The 20,581-nt window shown below is 44.3% G+C and overlaps 1 protein-coding gene across 13 annotated transcripts in view; it reads right to left on the bottom strand.

Annotated features, from left to right (window-relative positions):
* Positions 1-575: 575 nt before the first annotated feature.
* The window catches only part of LOC147634812 (Alkaline-phosphatase-like family protein), a 50,668-nt gene continuing 30,662 nt past the window's right edge, over positions 576-20,581 (bottom strand). For 2 of the 13 annotated variants that reach the window (XM_086803993.1, XM_086803996.1), the window contains 14 exons: positions 16,883-17,050; positions 16,725-16,809; positions 16,180-16,286; positions 15,874-15,954; positions 15,687-15,739; positions 15,482-15,587; positions 4,586-4,726; positions 4,362-4,458; positions 3,787-4,012; positions 3,560-3,662; positions 2,391-3,470; positions 2,129-2,221; positions 1,748-2,031; positions 1,197-1,630 (listed from right to left, as the gene is read on the bottom strand). In XM_086803993.1, coding sequence (XP_086660119.1) covers positions 1,501-1,630; positions 1,748-2,031; positions 2,129-2,221; positions 2,391-3,470; positions 3,560-3,662; positions 3,787-4,012; positions 4,362-4,458; positions 4,586-4,726; positions 15,482-15,587; positions 15,687-15,739; positions 15,874-15,954; positions 16,180-16,286; positions 16,725-16,809; positions 16,883-17,050 — 2,754 coding nt within the window. In that variant the 3' untranslated portion in view covers positions 1,197-1,500. Of the gene's footprint in view, positions 1,125-1,196; positions 1,631-1,747; positions 2,032-2,113; positions 2,222-2,390; positions 3,471-3,559; positions 3,663-3,786; positions 4,013-4,361; positions 4,459-4,585; positions 4,727-15,481; positions 15,588-15,686; positions 15,740-15,873; positions 15,955-16,179; positions 16,287-16,724; positions 16,810-16,882; positions 17,051-20,581 lie in introns of those variants that run through there. The other 11 variants (XR_015266802.1, XR_015266805.1, XR_015266804.1 and 8 more) reach the window with 11 other exon arrangements.

Genomic DNA, 20,581 nt, shown 5'->3' on the forward strand with positions numbered 1-20,581 from the left:
ACCACTTGCCCCTTCTTGGACAAGCTTTGCATCTCCATATCCTTGCCAAATTACAAGGAATCAAGAAATGAATCCACAATCCTTTTCAATAGCTACCCTTTGCCAAAAGTTGAGCATTCCTACATTCTCAAACCAAACTTATGAGACAAATAATCACAAAAAATCAACTTTCTTTGGTGTCATCTTGTTCTTGGTAGCTTCTTTGATGACTCCAACATCTCTACATTATTGAATTCATTTTCAGCTTTCATAGACAGCTTCAAATCTCCAAATGCAAGTTTCTCTTCTTGCAACTCCATTGACATCTTTATACTCTCTCTAATGCAATCTTAATGATAGTAAAGTGTGCTTAAATTTTCTCATAAGTAATGCTAAAAACATAACAAATACTTAATCAAATGAATTCTCATAAAAACTACCACACATAGATATCCATCATAATCAAGTGCCCATCCTAGCTCCGATACCATGTTGAAAATCCTAATATGAGATTGATCATAGTGATTTGCATAGATTAAACATAAAGATTAAGGTGGATTATAAACCACACCAAAAACTCCATGAGAGAGAGAGAGTAGCACACTCAACACACAATCTCTATTGCATATGTTGTTATGAACCATACAAATCAAAGGCTTCTAATATATATAGCCATTGACCCAATCTCCTTTACACATTGTCATTCTATGTGGCAATCTCTATCCCACATCTTTTTGTGTCTCTCATAAAATAATATCTCATCTCACCCATATAAGGTGTGGTGCCACACAAACATAATTCACACATCAAAACCCGTTGCAATTTTACATTGCACATTTCAACAAAATCTACTATCCAATTGAGTGCATAAACCAACGATTCAAATGCTTATGCAGCTGATATCAATCAATGCGAAAGGAGCATCCATAAGGTAAGATAATTATCAAAATTTATAGAGCCATGTCATGTTTTGAACCCATGAGCTGGCAACGATCTTCAACTGCAAAGGCAGCCTGTGCTCACTGTTTATGGTTTGAATCATTGCCGCATGAATGTTCTACAATAGGCTAAATACGAAAATTGGTACAAACTATTCTAGGAAATGGGTATATTCACGTTCTCATGATACCCAGAAGTTTTGATTTCTGCACATCCCACAACTATGGTAAGGGTTTTATAAAATGGACATTTTTAGCATCCTCAAAGACAATGGATGATGAGAAAAGAAAAACCGAAGATTTACCAATTATTAGATTACTCCCATGTACAGACCATTTTAAGGATCAAAATGTAATCTAGGTTGAAAATTATGTATCTGAGCCATGTGTACAAGGCATAAGTGACGTGTGTTAGAAAAATTAAGCATGGAGAGAGTTGGCATGCATTCTCTCTCTTAGAACGGGCTCTTAGATGTGCAACAATCCATTGTGTAGAGAAAATAGTTGTCAGTTCACCTGTTTTGAAGTCTAAGGTTAACACTATCTCTTCTGTGCCAATTTGCACTTCTCTGACTTGAGGCTGTCAGTATTTTGAAGCCACAAGTACCTGCTTCAAGCTCTTGCCCACAATTACACATGTATAAAGGGAGACTGATGTATTGATTATAACTCCCAAGTATGTGCTCAGAATTGTGAAACATACGTAGATATATCTGCACAAAACACAACACATACCATTTTAACTCACAAAAAGTCTTGTGCAATATGGTTTCAATGCTATGATCCAAAAAGCCGGGTAATGTCAAATATAAAACCGCATACAAACTTACTTGGGGGAGAAAACGGTCCATATGAAAAGGTGACCTTGCATGAGAAGCATGACGAGAGTGAACACAAGGAGGATTATGGAGCTGAGAGCTAGAGGGACACTGCAAGGGAGAGCAATTGCCTCCAAAAGCCAATGATGTCTTTGTTTGTCAGTGCCCCTAATACTAATATCAATGCCAATCATGGATGCCATCAATAAAAGCCCCATCATGTATAAAAGTGGAGCTGCATATGTAATTATAAATGCCAGCAAACCTGATAGAAAGACGGAATGCTGGCTTAGACCCTGCAAAAGCAGCAGTTATGGCCCATGGCCCATGTCACATGCAGGTTCTTTTAAACTGCTTGAAAACTATCAAAGAGTTTACATGATCTTTGCATACAATATAAGCTCCAGCAACATCCACGGTTGCAAGCGTGTTAGTGTTTCCCATCCCAAAATGGCCAGATGCTCCCATCCAGTATAATGTCAGGACCTGGAAGTATTAAAAGGGGCAGAATTAGATAATATTTCAAGCAAAATAAGATTAAATCTTGATGCTCATCTGAAAGGCATAGATACTCTAAAAACATTGGATTGTTCTGAAGCTTAAGCTGTCTGATGAATGGTCTTGTACAGAAGGGCAGGGAAATAGGTCCCCTTACTTTCAACCAAGAACTGCATGTAGAGCCTGCCATGTTGAAGAAGACTAAACAGGAAATGAGTTGCAGTAGGAGCAGCAGCACTGGTACTGAGTTTACAGGCTGTTGAAGTAGAAGTTGTAAGAAGCACCAGCATGAGATGAACACTTTCCCAATCAAATTGAGGCACAACTGCTGTTCTCTTGCAAGGAGGCTTTGTCGTTTCATCTTCATGGAGTCTTCCACAAAATTTCCTCTAGCCACAGGAGAAGATACAAACCAAGGGGTGAATAGAAGAATGGCAAGGGTGGTGCAACCCAGAAGGGCATACACAAGTTGCGCTAACTTGATACAGAACTGGTCAACAAGGGCCACTGCACTACCCTTTGTCCTTACATGGTAGAACAGTATGAGCAAAGCAGCTAATGTCAAACTTCCTGCTACAGCTCTCTGCATGATGTTCTGTGGTGTTTGCTCCAAAACTAGCCCACAGCAAATGAGGGTAACCACAACAAGCGACACCAGTTGGGTTGCCAGGAGGATCGATGGATCAGCCTGATCCAACCACTTGGCGACATCTGGAAGATGGGCCCAGTTTACACCGCTTCTGTGCCATCCTCGCATTAACCTCCCTGTTACTAAAACTGTGACTATCGCAACAACCTGAACCGCCAACTTTCTCCTGTCACATGCACCTTGATCCCTTGTTTCTGGTGATTTTCCATCAAAGTTTCCCCCCTCATCCATACATCTCCTTGCACTAGGCAGCAGATTCCACCATGAAGTGAAGCTCTGGTATAATGCAGGTTGACAATACAAGCTTGCCTGCTGACAAGTTCTCCACAGGAAAGAGAACCACAAGGTGACCACCAGAAAATGCAAGGTAAACTGCTCCTCTTCCACCAAAGAGCTAGAGTTGAAGCTCAATGCATGTCCGCAAACTCCACCAAGAGCAATCCAATTCTCAAACTTGCTAATGCAAAACTCCCACCTACTCTTAGAGACACCAGAAACTTCCTTGTTTATCGAGACAGAGACTCCTATAAACATCATTGTTGAGAGGAGCATGAGGAACCCGCCATTGTAAACCAGGAGGTTGCTCTTCTATAGTGGGACATAGAAAACATCTTGGTTCAGTTGATAAAGGAATTGTGTGGCCACAAAGGCTACTGCAGAGACAATGATTCACAAACCTCAGTGGTCCCCCTTGCTAGCCAATCTGAAGCTGCATGAAGGAATGATAGGTACCCCGCAGAAACCACCTTCCAGTCTACTGAAGTGCAGCTCAAATCTTCCCTGGAGAATCAGAAGCCATTTTATTTAAGCTGTAAGAAAATATAAAATCCAATAACAAGAGCTCAGAGCCAGAGGACGTGCAATGTAGCATTGAAAATCCATAATGTGTGGCTTTGATACTTACTTGTTGCATGTTGGATCTTTCCACCTTTTATGTAGACCTTGAGCCTCCCTAAACAAATTACAAAACTTGGTAATCTCTCTATCATCATTTTCTTCCTGGACATCAGCCATGGGTACTTGGCTGGAGCAGATAGACCTTAGGCATGGAGACTTGGGAGATCGAACTTTGAGTAATCTTATGATCTGCCATGAGTTCACTTCCAAAGCCCACAGATTTTCTTGCGCTGCTGTGGCAGCCATTGCGAGGTTAACAGCTTTAAAGCCAGGGCATTATCCATTCAATACCACATACAACAAGCAAGCTCTCTAAAATGTTAATGTTATTACATCCCGTATACTGCACCTAAAGCAATTATTTTGATTCGTTTTAATTTAGGATGGGTTTGCAATAGTAGATGTTGTGCATGCCTGCCAAGATATCGGCATGTCGCCAAAGCCCCCTGGACACAGGAGTAGTGCTGGTATGTGGCAGCGTTTTTGCCAAGGGATGGGCAGTGGGCAGATTTTGAGAAGCCACCAGCATACAAGTGATTTGCTAATATTTGATACTTATAAACATGAAATCCAAAATCCTACCAGTCAAAGTATCAAAAAGCTCAGGGAGGAGCACTCCAACACTGTTCTTTGGGATTGGAACTCCAAGCAGCAATGCCAAAGTTGGGACCAGATCAACCTAATTGACAAGGCAAACCACATTTAATCCTTGTCTCCATTTTGGTCAGTTTTCTTGCCAAAAAAAGACAAGTGGCCTCAACTTTTTGAAACCTGAAGATCTTTTACAAGGAGCAACACCTTCATACTTGCAAGGCTTGGTCATTCTCAGAACCCATGGATTTTGAGAACACCCTTTCTCGTATGAAGAGCGCCAAAGCATCTGTTTCCTCAAAGCTTGCACCTCCATGGTTACCACCATGTGTCATGCCATGATCACTGACCACCATCTACAATATATTACCAGGGTCCAGCATTTTAGCATGATGATGAAAAACCTTGGATACAAGGGATACTTTTTACAAAACATATTTTTTGAAGAGCTTCATTTAGATTCCTCAATAGCCTAGAAAGAACAACACAACACGTCACAAAAAAGTAGGTTTGACATAGACCACGCTCCAGACAGGGATACATGGAGATACAAAAGTCTAAATGACACATACACCTGCCACCTCTGTCACCTCGGGAAGATTATGATGCACTCCATTTTCTACTCATGCAATACATGGTGACATTATAATTCTAAGGGTTTGACCACAAATGCAGCCTGCTAGTCCTTTTTCTACTTGAGATGAGAGCACACATTGATGCTAAGAGAAAGGGGACCTAGATTATCAAACCGCCCAGAGAAATTCATTATGTTTCTATTTTATCTAATGGATAGTGGCACAAAGGAGAATAGGCGGACCTCAAAAGAGTACATGATGGATCATAGAATGAGACCCCTCCAACAGAGTTGGGCACCTGGAGGTGAGACCAATAAAACCTTAAGGACAAATTCCACTTTATTTTCTGGTGAGAGATACTGCATCAGTGAATATTTTCCCCGCCCATAGGCACATAGAGAAGCCCCTGCCTGTAGGTGGTCTAAAAACCTGTCCATAGACAGGTTTCTAGACAATGGTGCCTTTGAGTAGCCTTTGGGGAGGCTCGAACCCAGGAGCCCCCCCGGTCCCAGGTGACACCTTCAACCGCTTGGGCTACAACTCTGTCGACAGGACAAATTCCACTTAGCAAGGTTAACCATGGGAAACACCGATCCATTGTCTTTAGGTGAACCGTGATAGATAGTTCCACTAAAGAGCCTTACTAAGTGGGAAGAAGAATGCCTCACAGACATTGAGTTGACCCTTGAGGAGGACCTGGCCCTGCAACAGCAAGCTCAACAAAGGAAGCTACGTGAAGGACCCAAATACAGTAAAGCGGAAGCCATCAAACTGCCTGCCCCTGCATAGGATGCGACCTATGGGACCCAGCACACTATGCACATTCTTTTTTTTTCCGGGAAAAAGAACCTTTCATTAGTTACCAAGAAAACAGCCAAAGTGGCTACATACAGACTGGTCTTCAAATGGGAAACGAGAGTCAAGATGCATAAAAGGGGGAGGATGCTCTTCTCCTCTGGCTGGCCGCTCTAGGAGGAGAAGGCTATGTCATACAATGGGGGTAGGGGGAAAAAACCACACAAGTGGTCTATAATGCGAATTGGGTTCGCCATCACTGTCAGTGAGAAAGGGATTATGATGCCAGATCCTCAGGAAGGCCTCTCAACGCTTCTACACGCGGTCTGAGCCACCTTGAAGCTGCTCCCACTGACCACGGAGGGTATGAATTATATCGAGCGGCCGAACACTATCCACAACTGCTTCAAAAAATCGAAGAGAGTGTGCGGCGGGAGGCTTTGGGACCGCCAATGTCCTGCTGCTACGGAGTGCCCTTTACATTTGACATATGAATCCTACGACCTAGCCATGCAATGTAAGCAAAAAAAGGGGGTGCCAGGCGTCTCCTCACTGACCGCTGGATCCTGAAAAGTCCACTCTCCCAAGTCCCACTGGAGACTCAAGAGAGGCCGGCCCTCCCAAATCCATAACCGCCAGAGTCTCTCTCTGGCCACCTTGGCTAGTGGAGGGTCGATGTGCCATTCATGTGCATGAAAACCAATCACCCTCACCCTCTACAAGGTGCATCCCTTGAAGTCCTCTAAGGGAGTTTCTGCTCTCTCCAATCTGCCATGAAGCCTGATAGAAGAGGTGAGAAAGACCGAGCTGTTGTAACCGTTCCCTATAGGAGGACTACAAATCGGAAGATAAAGTGCACATATTTTAGATCACTTAACTAATTCAAACAATGGACAATACTTGCAACATCAAAACTGAAAATGACAAAGAACACTTGACACCATCACTAGGGCCAGAAAAGGCCGTCCCCCCCCCCCTCAATAGAGTTGTATTTCTTGGAGTATTTATATGTGCAAGTATGTACAAGTGTTCACAGGCCCAAGGCCAGATTTCTCCATAACAAGGAGTAAGTACAACTAGTAAACAATAAGATTTTGTCGATAAAGAATCAGTTGTTAGAGTAGACCAAGTCACAGGCAGTATCCCACCTTCAATCTTCACTGGGTGAACACCTGCTCTTACTGATCTTTCAGGACCGTGTACCACTAACGCCTGACAAGGTGAAACACCACGGAGGGAGTAATACCTGGTGCTCTCGAGTCAGCTTTGCTCCCATTTTTTCTTATACCCAAATGACCTTCACTAGCTCCTCAAAATGTGAGGGCGCAGTCAGGGTAATCATGGAAAAAGTCACCATCCTGGTGGCCTTACTTGATGAAGGCAACAGGATGTGATAATTTTGCCTGACAAGACTTGAGAAAACAACATTTAATTTTAATAATAACTGAATCTGAAAATACAGAAATAAATACTTGACAAGGATTCAAATTCAATTCTCAAGAGAGAAGCTCATCTCCTTTCTGATGCACTCCAATACTGTAGGCGGGTATAAGGGCTGCAGCAGATGCTGGGCAGCAAGCGGATACAAAGGATTGCACACGGGTTCAACAACAGGTACAATTGGGTACATCACTTGCATGTACGGTCAGGTAGAGGTTGCAGATATAGTCGGGTACAAAGCTGCTGGTACAGTCGGATACAAGCTACAGAATAGTCGGGTACAAGCTACAGGACAGAGGCGGGTACAAGCTACAAGTACAGTCGGGTACAAGCTGCAGAACAGGCGGGTACAAGCTGCAAGACAAAGGCGGATACAAGTTGCAAGAGAGGCGAGTAGGTACAACAGGCGTCTCTTTTCCATCAACTACCCTCCCACCAACCATCCACGTGTGGGAAAGAAATATTTCTCCATGCAATACATGTTATAAATATTATTATTAAACCTTAATAATGTTGGACACCCACATTAAATCAAATGTCTAGCCAAATTTAAATGTGTGTGAACACCCAATCTTAAACACATTAATGGATTTTACATTTGAAAAGGCTAAAAAGGGTAATACTTACCACCTGTTCACACACCACACCAACTGGTCAGCAGACAACACACCCACGGTACACTGGGAGCGTCCCCGTCCAGTGTACTGGCACGACATAGCAGGCAAACACACGAAAACAAGTCATGCGAAAACAAGTTTATGCATATGCAAACATAAATGCATGTGCACATGTAATGGACGAAATCTCCCTTTCATGAAACTTGTACAAGCATTTCTTGTCGGACACAAAACTGGCACGACAGAAATGTGAAGTCCTAGTTTTCCTATGGAGTGATAGTCCCATAGGCAAAACACAAATCCTGGCACGGGCCTTCCTATGGAGTGACAATCCCATAGACAAAGCTCAGCACAAATATCAATCCTACCATAGAGTGACAATCCCATGGGTAAGACGCAATCCTGGTCATACACGAGTGGCAACAAACAAGCTCCCGTCCATATGGCACAATAGTAGTCACACACGGGTGGCACAAAACTGGTTCCCGTCCATGTGACACCAGATGACTAACCCTTTCACATGGGACACTGACCTGGCCATGTGTGAACATGGTGCAAATCTCGTTGCTCTATGGAGTGACAGTCCCATAGAAGTGGTTCCAAAAATGGAGATGGACCAAATGGTGACAGCTGTCATCCGCGCCCATAGTTCTTTTCGTACACGTATGGTTGGAATTCCATACGTCTACCCACGTCCGAAATCTTTTTCTGTACGGTGCCCTAAAATTTAGGGCTTTTTTGAAACTTCTGGTTTTTGGGCGACCAATTTGACGTGCGTGCTGCTCGATGACGTTGCGCTGCGCGGCTGCTGTACGCAACTGTTTTGAGGCCCCCAAGCAAAGTAAAGCAAGCACTTAAGTGGCTAAGCCTTAAGGTAAGAAAAGTTGAAGCCCATGACTTTTTTGCAACATTGCAGAGTCCAAACTGTAGCCTGTAGGCTGGCTGCTGCACATTTTAATTTTTGCCCTCCTTTTTTTGCCTGCGCCCCCCTTTTTTATGCCTGCGCCCCCCCTTCCCCCTCTCGTGAGTCTTGAAAGTTTCAACTTTCAACCTTGTGTGTGTGTGTGTGTGTGTGTGTGTGCACTTGCTAGTGGGCCGTGGCCACTGTGTGCACAGTTTGTCAAGTGTGTGTCTTCCCCCTGAGCCCACTTCATACTTCAAGACTCAAGTTTGTTCAATTTTGTGCCCAATGTCGGCCTCTTCAACCTCTAATGAAGTTCTATCTAATCACCCTTTTTACACATGGGCCAATCCAAGCGTCTAGAGTGGCAATATGTGACCCAAGTGAAGGCCCTTGGGAAAGGGCAATTCACCTGTAAATGCAATTATTGCTGTCGTCAATGGGATGGAGGCCCGCTACACATTCAGGCACACATGTTGGGCTTGGTTGGCCATGGTGTGGGGCCTTGCGCAAATGTATCAAAAGAGGTTAAAGATGTTTACAGGAGGTTGCATGCAAACAGTCGTAGCAGTGTTCATGGTGGCCGAGAGGCTTTTGTGGATGCTTTGGTGGATAATTTGGGTGGAGATGTATCTCAGGGTGCAGGGTTGTCAAATCCCCACGGATCTCCTCGTGATCGTTCTTGGTACGAGACTCGAATCCTGCAAACAAACGAACAAACAAACAAGGGGGTGCAGGCCTGACTCACCTCCCAACCATGACAGCCGTGGGCAAGCCCACAGTCTTGGCTGTCCCCACCGAGCCACGAGCTGAGCTAACTAGGTTGACGTACCGACCAATCTCCACCTCGCGATGTCCCATACCGCCACGAAGCTGCCCTCGCGGGCCTCGAGATTGCTGCCGGCCTCGGCTGCATAAAGCAGGTGCACGTCTGCACTAGATCCAGGCTCCAAGACCATAGAGCTCTCACAAACTCGCGAGACTCTCTATATCCCAATAACTAACCTTGGCCACCCTTTTATAGGCTCTTGGCCGGTCATTGGGCGTCCACACTTGGGCGCCCGCCCGTTAGTATATCCCTAACTCAGCTCGTCAATCAGCCTGCCTAGCTCCAAACTTCCCCAAGCCTCGAAACTAGTCTTGCGTGCGTGTAGCACATGGTAGATACACACTGTGCACATGACAAGGGTCCACAGCAATGGGCACATAGGGAAGTACACAAGTCAACAGTAGTGCAAATGTTGGGTCATCATGTAAGAAGAGAAAGATGTCTAAAGGGAAGGGGGATTTGGCAAATGCATGGAATGTACAAGCACGAACGCAAGCAACCATTGTAGTGCGCACAGTCTTTTATGTGAACGACATTCCCCATTGGAAAGTGAGGAGTCCTTACGTTTTGGAGATGGTGAAGGCAATTGGACATGCCGATCCTTATGTGCCTCCATCTTACCATTGCTTGCGTACCACTGAGTTAGTGGATGAGGTCAAATGCATTGATCATGAGATCATGGGGGTGTGCGAGAAATGGAAAAAAAATGGATGCACCATTGTTTTTGATGGATGTTCAGACACTAGGCGCAGGCCTATCATAAATTTTCTTGCATGCTCCATTCATGGCACTGTATTCTTGAAATCTATGGACACATCTGGGGAGTTTATTTTCTAGCATTTAAAGCAGATTATCATTGAGGTTGGCCCAGCAAATGTTGTGCACATATGCATGGATAACGCATCGAATTGCATTCAGGGTGGGGAATTGGTTAAACCGGAGTGGCCAACCATTTTCTACACTAGAAACCAAGTAACTCAAGTTGTCACATTTGTCACAAGTCAGTCCACAGTGTTGGAATTGTTTAAAAAACTCAGCAAGGACGACTTGGTGAAGCCTTCTGCAACTCGATTTGCATGCTTTTTACTTATGCTGGTTACTCTCTTGGATGGGAGATGTATGCAGGGTGTGCGCAAGCTGATGATTGATGATAAATTTGTAAAAAATGAAGGCATCAAAGACCCCTCAGGCAATTGAGGTGTCAGACATTGTGTTCTCTGCATCTTTTTGGCAAGAGGCAAGAACCATTGTCAAGATATGCGCTCCCATTTTGAAGATTCTCCGCTTGGCTGACAAGGAAGGAGTCACCATGGGCCTCATGTATGAGCTTACAGATCATATGGTAGAGCAAGTGCAAAACATGCAAGGCATTGAGGCCAATAAGATGAAAGAGATCGAAGACCTATGCATTGGTAGATGGGAAATGATGCACACACCATTGCATGTTGTGGGCTATATCTTGCACCTTGTATGGAAAGGAAAAGAGCAAGATAGTGACTCAGAGGTGCATGATGGATGGATGACATTGTTGGAGAAATACACTAAGGGTGATTTGGCCTTGCAAGGAGATCTCATTGATGAGCTGGACAAGTATAAGCGAGAAAGCGGCACATTTGTTGCAAAAGATGAGAAAAGAATGCAAGAGAGTGTGAAATGGTGGGAGACATTTCGGGCTTGCACACCCAAATTACAAGCTCTTGCACTTACACTGCTTTCTCAAGGCACGTGTGCCTCCCCATGTGAAAGAAATTGGAGCACATTTTTCCTCATTCATACTAAGAGAAGAAACAGGCTTCTCCTTCTCATACGGAGAAGCTTGTTTTCATACACAAACTTGAGGCGCATCTCCAAGATCAAAGAAAGAGGCTATGAGAGAATGGAGATCACGTTGGAAATGCTTAACAAAGAAAAACATGAGAGGCGCTTGATTGCCTTGCAAGAGGCTATTGTAGAGGCAAATGAGGCTTTGGAGCCTCTTTCGATTGCTCCACCCTCTACAGATGGCCAGCCATCCTCTAGCCATGTTGGGACATCATGCTCAGTTGCTACCGAGGCTTATGAGTTTGATGATGATGATGAGGAGGAGTAGTTTGCAGATGAGGATGAGGAGCCCATTGATCAGAACTGCAAGCATAAAATCTCATCTGACTCTGTTGTATGCCTTATCCAAATCAAGGTTGAGCAGTATATAAGGTTGATTAAGAGCCAGTGCATAATCTATTCCACATTGGATGTTGAGTACTGCTTCATGGATCTGTTGGCCCCATGAACGAATCTAAACTAATTTGGGTCCACAACTCTGGGCAAGATGAATTTGATCCAAAGCGCGAGGGCCTTAGCAAATATCTTGTAGGAGGTGTTTAGCGTAGTGAGAGGGTGCTAGTCCCAAACTACAAATCTATGGGCTCTTTTTGGTATGATCTTGATATGCCCTCGGTTCACCTCTTGGGGATGAGGGGAGCTTTGATGAGGCTTAGGGCTACTTAGTATTCTTCCACTCTCTACTTATGTTTTGTCCACTTCCTACTTATGTTTTTTCTCGCTGCTTAGGAGTCCGTCTACAGGTTTTGTGGCTTGCCCACAGAGCAGTGAGCACTCCATCATCCATGTTTTTGCTTGCTTCCACTCATGTTTTGTTTAGTTTCTTGAGGCTTGGACCTCCTCATGTTTGTCCACATGACACAGCCTACAGGTGACAGGTTTTGGCATTTGCCCACTCCATGCTCCCTACTTATGTAACATGTTACATCATTGATCATACAACACTAGAGTTTGCATACTCTCGCCTCCATCTGTCACAGTGCAAGTATCTGTAGGAGGGGGAAAGTGATACTACCACTAAAACATGAAGAAACACAATAACAGCACCTCCAAGCTAGAGGACACTATCTCTCCTGCCTGATCCCTAAGGCGGTAGCCACCCAACTCCATCCAAGCCAAAGGCCAGACGTGAGTAAACACATCAGTGATATGCACATCGTGCAAATGATGCAAAAGCTCTATGGCTTGCCCCTGTAAAGTGGTGAACACTGACTCCGTGTTCCAGTCCATCACCTGTGCTGCACTCACGGGGGAGGAGAAGATCATCGCCAATGTAGTCATGCTTGAAGTGGGAGCAACGATCTCATAATCTATATACATATACCTAGATGAATCCAGGAACATGCCTAAATTCACCTTTTAAGAACGTGCATGTTGCATACTCATGGTAGTCAACCCACAAGACTATTTAACTATCAACTCCATTATGCATAGTATGGACTAGATACTACGACATCCCCAGTAACGTCATTAGTGCCCAATAGTGGATGTAGAACTCTGTATCAAGATATGCTCTCACACACGCACTCCACACACACACACACACACACATAAGAGCATATATTCACACAAAGCCCTTCGTACTGAGTTTCTGTCAAACCTCTAGAGATGCAGGGCAAATTATGCCTTTTTGTTGTGCATAGCCCTTTGCCACTAGTTTGGCTTTGTAGTGAAAAATGCTACCATGGGACGTCCTTTTGATCTATCATCTTATAGACCACTTCATGCCAATAGCCTTCTCGCCAAAAGGCAAGTCAACTAGTGCCATTCTTCGAAATGGAATCATATTCTTGTTGCATGGCGTGCATCCAATTTTGATTCTCTCATTCTTCGTCAAATGAAACTGGCTCTTCTTCATCACACAAGCCGCTCAAAAAAGCATGATCAACATTATGCCCAGATGCATGGCGAGAACTAGCACGTGTCCAACTTGTGAAAGGAGCCACTACATTGTTGTCCCACAAAGTTTGCAACAACCAACGAAGCACCGATTTAGCTTGCTCAATTGCTGTCCTCTCTTTTTCCACTGCATCATCAATGTTTGCCTGACCAATGTGCTCAACATCAGGCATACTTGTTGCTGATTTTCAGCTGCTCTATGATGATTTTCAGCAAGTACGGGGGTATTTTCTTGCTTGTGAAAACCTTGTTGTACTTGATCCAGTCCTAAACCTACTCATTAGGAACATACAATGATGCTTTAACACAATGAATAGATAGAGAGAGAAGAGAGCTATGGTCTCCTATTGAGAATGATCATGCCTCATGCTCCGCCTTTGGAACTGATATAAGAGCCAATGGTATGCTCCTTTGAGCACACAACTCCCAAGGAATAATCTCCTCTGGCTTTGCTTGCTGCAGACCACCTCATAAATGCTACCTTGGCTGCATTCTTCTATGGATCCGTGCACCTTTCTAGGACAGCATAGTGCTTAGATGGCTGAGCCTGATATTCTGGTCAGCCACCCCTGGTGATGCCCACGTCTAAATATATCATATCAGCCAGCTTCCTGATGCTTAGAAGAGCAAAGTGATGGCCTAAACACTCCTATGTATGGGTTGGTTATAGGCTGAGCCATGGTGATGCTTGTGGACTTGCTTCTTCTTCCCTGCCTAAGCCTGCTAGGGCCCTAAATCTACCCTAAAACTGTTGCCAAATCACAGATTAGCTATGGGATTAGCCATGTCCACGTGACAAATTTCCAGCCATAGGCTAAGTGTCCAAATGCCCAACACCTGGAATGTGTGTACCGTACAAGGGGAGGAGAGTATCAAACAGATCCAGTGAGCCAATAGTTGGCTGTTTTTTACATTCAAGCAAGGGCTGCAATGAATTATCCACAAAGACCACATCTCGACTAACCATGATACATTGTGAAGGAGGATGGTAGAGACGGTACCCTTTACTCTCCGAACTATAACCCACAAAAATGCATTGACTTGTCATCAAGCTTAGAATGGTGCTGCTCAGGCACAAGAGCATAAGCCAAGCAACAATAAACACGCATATGAGCCACTGATGGCTTTCTGTCATGGAGTGATATTCTATAGGCTTTTGTTGGACACCTATCAAGTACATATGCTGCACACATAACAGCTTCCATCCAAAAGCTGTGAGGCAAACTTCGCCTTTAAGCATACATCGTGCCATCTCCATGAGAGGCCTATTCACTATTCTTTCTTCAAAACCATCCAAAAAGAAGAAAATTTGGGGAATGACCACAAGCCTATGCTTAGGCTGACACAATTTGACCGGCTGGCCTTCCAAGCATCATGCTGTATAACTCTCTTTTTTGGAAATCCATCACCATGAATGTGTGGTTAAAACTCAGCCCGAAGGTCTTAATACCTTCGTCTCTTGCAGGAGAATACCTAAGGGTTTTGTTGTGTTCCCATTGGCAAGCTTGACCATGAGACTTGTGCCTACAAGTGATGGGCTTCCCCAAGCCTCCTAGCAATCCTTGGTGATTATGCTGACACCAGCACGACTGTCTACCAAGGTTGGAAGACCATCATTTCTTTTTATACATAAATAAAATGGCATTTATTTCATCTTTCAAAATAGTGCCCCAGCTTGTTCATGAGAACTTTTGGCTATCCTTTAGATTTGGCGACGGAGGGAGGATGCCAATGTGGCATAACTTGTCCTCTTCTTCTTCAAGTTCATATTATGTTGAACTGTCTATGGCACGGTACATTGGTGTTGAATGCCCCTTTCAGACAAGTACGCATTGAAATCTTTGGACATGTACTCCCCCCCTCTATCCGTACGTAGAGTTTGCACTTTGCATCGTGACACATTTTCAGCCATGTGAAGAAAATACCTGAAACACATAAACACCTCTGATTTTTGCTGCAGTTGAACATATCAAATTTGGCCATCTAGCAACTCTAAGGATACTCGTGTAAAAGAGTAGACTCGAAGGTAGCAGACTGTATTGCTGCTATTTCCTCAAAGCACTAGTGGTAACTAGCATGCAGTTATGCACAATTTTTTTTATAAAAAAACATTAGAAGCAAAAGGGAATAAGGTACACATTGTGTGTGTGTGTGTGTGTGTGTGTTACAAAATCTTGTTTGTTTACATTGCTTACAAGGGCAAAGGTCTAAAGCTTTGCATCCTTCATACTAACCAGTAGTGTCTCCCTGTCTATAAATGTTGACTTGTTTTCGATCAGAGATGCATGTAAATGCTGGATAACATCATCCATTTCCTTAAGCTTTGGAGCCATCAAGGGACTATAAAAAAAACACCTTGAATCAGCAGGATGGTTATTTACTCCTGAAAAAAATACACAAGATATAAAAGATTATTACATCAACATTCTGTGCTTTTACCTGGTACGACCTCCAAGATGCCCAACATGATCCAGCCCCAAGTAATGAAGAATCTTTAAAATAAAGGTCAGAAATTGAGTTCAAAAGATAAAGGCCATGATTACTTCCACGATATGAGAGAGAACATTATTGCAAAAGTACATGACACCACTCATTAATGGATCACAAATATTTTGAAGAATCATACAAGAAGATCCCAATCATGTGTGGCCAATTCCGCATCCAAATGTCGGGTCACATTTCTGTCCACTTGAATTGTATCTTTGACCTATAAACATGTCCATAAGCACATACAAAATTGTGAGTGAATTTTTCTTTCAAAATAAATTGCAGATATGAACTCTTTAGGGTGTGCAACCCTAGATCCAAAATCAACAAGAAACACTTCAATTTCATACACACGCATACATGCGGGTCCGGGAGCATGGGATGTGCATGTGGATATGAATGTTGTGTGACAACAGATTTTTGGCCATAATAAGATCCTCCTTACATAAAAACTGCTGACACCATCATGACGGACAAATGCATTGGGAAACAAACGAAGCCATGTCTCATCCCCGTACATGACCATCTTCCAGCCCATCTGTCCCAATTGACCTACCTCACCCAAGTTCCAATACACAATCAATCAGCAAAGCGCAGTCAATGAATATCTCAACTAAGTGAGGCACAAAAATACAAAGAGAATGTAAAGACAATACTTGTGTTACCATTGTAGAGCTAAACAATCCACATCAATATCTATAAAAAGGATAAAAAATAATTGTTGTCTATGTTGGAGCAGTAGCTCTAAGAGTCCATGCGACGTGGACGCACTAGTTCAACGTTCCATCATGTAGCCTAGAGGGGCCTTTTGGCCCCACGTATAGGTGGTAGGGTAAGTACATGAAAGTGAGCATACAAAATAAGATACCATGTTCAACAACAGGGCTTCAGCTTTAGGCAGTTAATGAGGACATAAAAGAGGTGCAAAAATAGCACACAATAACAACAGAATAGCAGACCATACTCAAAGGAGTAACAAATCAAACCTACCAATAAGGTTGTCACCAAGCATGACTTGCGTATTGAAGTTGAAAGCTACATCCAGAAACCCTGCAATGGCTCCTGAGGTCATAGCCTGCAGTGTCACAAACATAGCCAGCATGTAAATCCATACAAAAATCTCTATGGAACACAGATTCAATACGAACCTTCAGCCTAGGCATGGTTACAGTTGGGGGTGCAGCTTTGACATGGAACCCAATGGCCTTCTGTGTGGATAGCAAACTCTGTGTGAAAGGCATGGCTTCTGCTGTCTCCCTTGACGGAGGAAGGCCACCTTTCCCTAGCAAGAATTCTGCAGGAAGTCCATCAATTACCTACAGCAAACATCATAGATTTTTTCTGAGTGTCAGGCATGATCACGAGAAACATTCAGCTGGCTTCAGGTTTTGAAAGCATTGCAAGGGGATGTATTTCTGTATAAATGGTTTTCCATTGAACAAAGACACTCTGGATTGTAGGGTGCATGGGTTCTCAGGGGGTGATTTGAAAGGATGCATGTATGTTAGTGAGGAATACCTCCATCCCATGAGAGCAGCCCCCCTCATGAATTATGTGACTCACGATATCTCAAACCACTTGAATGGCCACATGATTGGGCTGGTTCTGGCACACTATGCCATGGTCTGTACAGGCTTGATTCTTATGAGAGAGTTATGCATAATGCATATTCAGAGGTTGCTACTAAAACCATGAGTGATGCGGAGCTTTGGCATGCCCGCTTTGGTCACTTAAATTTCAGCAATTTCAGCAGTTTGCTACACCTTCAAAGGCATGATATGGTATCAGAGTTGCCACAGCTTAAGGCCCCATTCAAGCATGTATGTGAGGGGTGTATTTCTTGTCAAGATGCAATCGGCAGCATTCCCCAAAGATGGATGTACAAAAGCTGTCCAAACATAACATCTTATGCATATAGTGATAAATACAATCTGATGAGAACACCGTCTATTGGTGGTTACCTTAACTTTGGTACTTTCATTGATGACTACTCCAAGCATACCTAGGTGCATAGTGGCACCCGGTTTGCGCACCGCCTTGGAGGTATGGTTCGGTACACTAGTGGTACGATTGAATCTCAGTTGACCATTTTTTTCTCCGTTTGTTCACCGTTTTTTGCGTCGTTTTTTGGCCGTTTGGAGAGCCGTTTCTTGGGCGTTTTTGGGGCTTTAGCTTTTTCTTGAGCCTTGCCTTTGCTTGCCTTTAGGCTTTGCTTGAGCCTCTCCCTATTATCTATATAACAGCCCCTCCCCCAACCCCATCCTCACAAGTGCTCATTACTCAACCCTCCCCTCACAAGTCCCTTGAGCTCTCCTTCAAGGCTCAAGCCTTTCTCCCCTCTAGGCTCTCTCAAGCATCTCCCTCTTCCAGCCTCCCCCTCAAGGCTCAAGCCTCTCCCTCTTTCTCAACTTTCAAGCCTCTCCCTCCCTCTCCCTCTCCCTCTCCCTCTCCCTCAAGCCTCTCCCTCTCTCCTCTTTCACCATGAGAGAAAAGCATGAAGCCTTTACTCTGCATGCCATTACCCATGAGAAGAACCAGGGGAAGTCAGGGACATGGAAGTGGACTTGCAATTATTGTGGCAAGGCCTACACTAGTAGATAGGCTTCTTGCACATCTCTCCAAGACCGGGGGGCGAATTGCACCTTGCAAGATGATCCCTCAAGAGATTTCCAAAGGCATTGTGAAGAAGTACTCCTTGCTTGGCAAAGCAAGGAGTAGTGGAAGAGTCTCCCCCGCCGTTGCCGTTGCTCAAGACAAAGTCATCCGGCCGGCAAAGGATACATCCTCCTCATCCTTCTCAATGGCAAAGGATGGCGAGGGCCATTGCCGAAGTAAGACCATGCCATGGCCCTTGGCATGGTACCACCTACAACGACATGCGCACAAAGGCACTTGATGAAGAAAAGGAGAGAATCAACAAGACCCTCGAGCCCGTTCGAGCGGGATGGGTGAAGTATAGGTGTTTCATCCTCTCTGACGGATGGACCGATAGAAAGAAGAGGGACATCCTCAACATTCTAGTATCTTGCTCTCTTGGCACTTACTTCTTGTGGGCCGTGGATGCTGGAAAGGTGGGGAAGAAAACCTCGGGTGATTTCATCTATCGCGACATCCGACAAGCCATAATCGAGGTGAGATGCAATTTTAATTTTTGAGTTTGAAGCTTTAAAGTTTAGCCTTTGCCTTTTACTCAACTTTCAAGCCTCATTTATTTTCCATATTCTCATTCAAATTTCATGCATCCATCATCCTTGTAGGTTGGCCCCGAAAATGTGGTTCAAGTGGTCATGGACAATGCGTCCAATTGCCGCAAGATGGACTGCTTGCTTGAGGCGGAGTTTAAGTCCATAGTATGGACTTCTTGTGCCTCTCACTGCCTTGACTTGCTTATGGAGAACATAGGCAAGTTAGAGTGGGTGAGACTGTGGTGTCACAAGCCACTCATATTGTCACTTTTTTCAGTCAAAAAGTCAAGACCCTCACTATATGCCGCCATCACAGCGACTTGGAGATGAAGAAAACCTCCTCGACGCGCTTTGCCTACATGTGGCTTGTTAGCACGTTCATCCCCAGTTTCTGCCCATTTCTGGTGTCCTTTTGGTCCCTTTTGTATGGCCCTTGATTGTAGGCTGGCCACCCCTTTTTTCCATATTTTTCTGGGACTTTTCCCAGCCCTTTTGGTATTTTACCAGTCGGCCAGCTTCTCTACTCCAGTCGGCAAGCCCTCCTCACCTATAAATAGGTGGTGCTGGCCTCTCATTTCTCATTCAGTCTTGTACATATTTTGCTCCCTCACTTATGAGACTACTTGTGTCTCTTGCTTGGGACTGTTTTGCTTCAGTATATTCAGCATAGTTGCTCCATATCTCTCTCTCTTGCACTCTCTATTCAACACACTCTAGTGCTCCTTTGCTTCCGCTCTGTGCACTCTTTCATGGTATCATCGCTCCCAGTTCAGCGATTTCATCTGCTGCCCCAGATTTGGCACTATTTACAGCCCTTATCCTCTACGTTTTTTCACAGATTTGCAGCCCTCTTCTTGCTGCGTTTTGTGGACAGCTTCTGCTGGTTGGATCTCCTTCAGTTTGGCTTCATCGCTTGCAGCCAAAAGGTAACTTTTTCATCAGTGTTTCTTTCCTACTTGGAGTTTGGGTCTAGGCGGCCTAATTTTCAAGACAGCAGCCCCTCTTTGGCTGCGTTTTCCTCTCCGGTGAACATTCCCTTTTGCATAGGGGATTTGTGGTGTTTCCGGCTTTGGTGGCAACCTTGGTACCTGTGGAGGACACTTCTTCAGAGATTGTGTGTTTTTTTGAGGAGAGCCCAAGCTACTGTCCTTGTTGCTGCCTTTCCCAGCATGTTCCCAGGCCCTCTGTGGCTGCCTTTCCTCTCTATATCAAATCCGCATTTTTTGCTTCCCTCTTCTGGTGACCTCAAGGTTGGAGGTACAGTCGACACAGAAGCTTCTGCGTTTTTTACAGGAGGATTTTCGGGTGCTGTCCAGCCTTTGAGGGTTGCGTTTTGGTGGGAGGAAGGGCCCTATATCAACGTTTTCTGATTTGGACAGTTTTATCTTATGAGGGTTGGTCCTATTGATTGGATCACTCTCTTGTTATTTCCTAGATGAGGCAGACAAGTTGGATGGTGGTAACTTTCAGTCATGAAAGTTGCAGGTTACTTCTATTCTCAGGGAGTATGGTTTGATGGAGTTTTGCTCATACAAGAATTGGTGCTTGCCGGACCTTGCCTCTGCAGAGGATGTGTGTCGGTGGAGGAAGACTGACGGATAGATCTATACCTTTCTCCTCTTGAATTGTCAGGATTCGGTTCTTCGACACTTCATCTATGCT

Source organism: Cibotium barometz, chromosome 10 (assembly GCF_041138505.1).
Source record: "Cibotium barometz isolate CiBa-2024 chromosome 10, ASM4113850v1, whole genome shotgun sequence".
Lineage (NCBI taxonomy): Eukaryota > Viridiplantae > Streptophyta > Polypodiopsida > Cyatheales > Cibotiaceae > Cibotium > Cibotium barometz.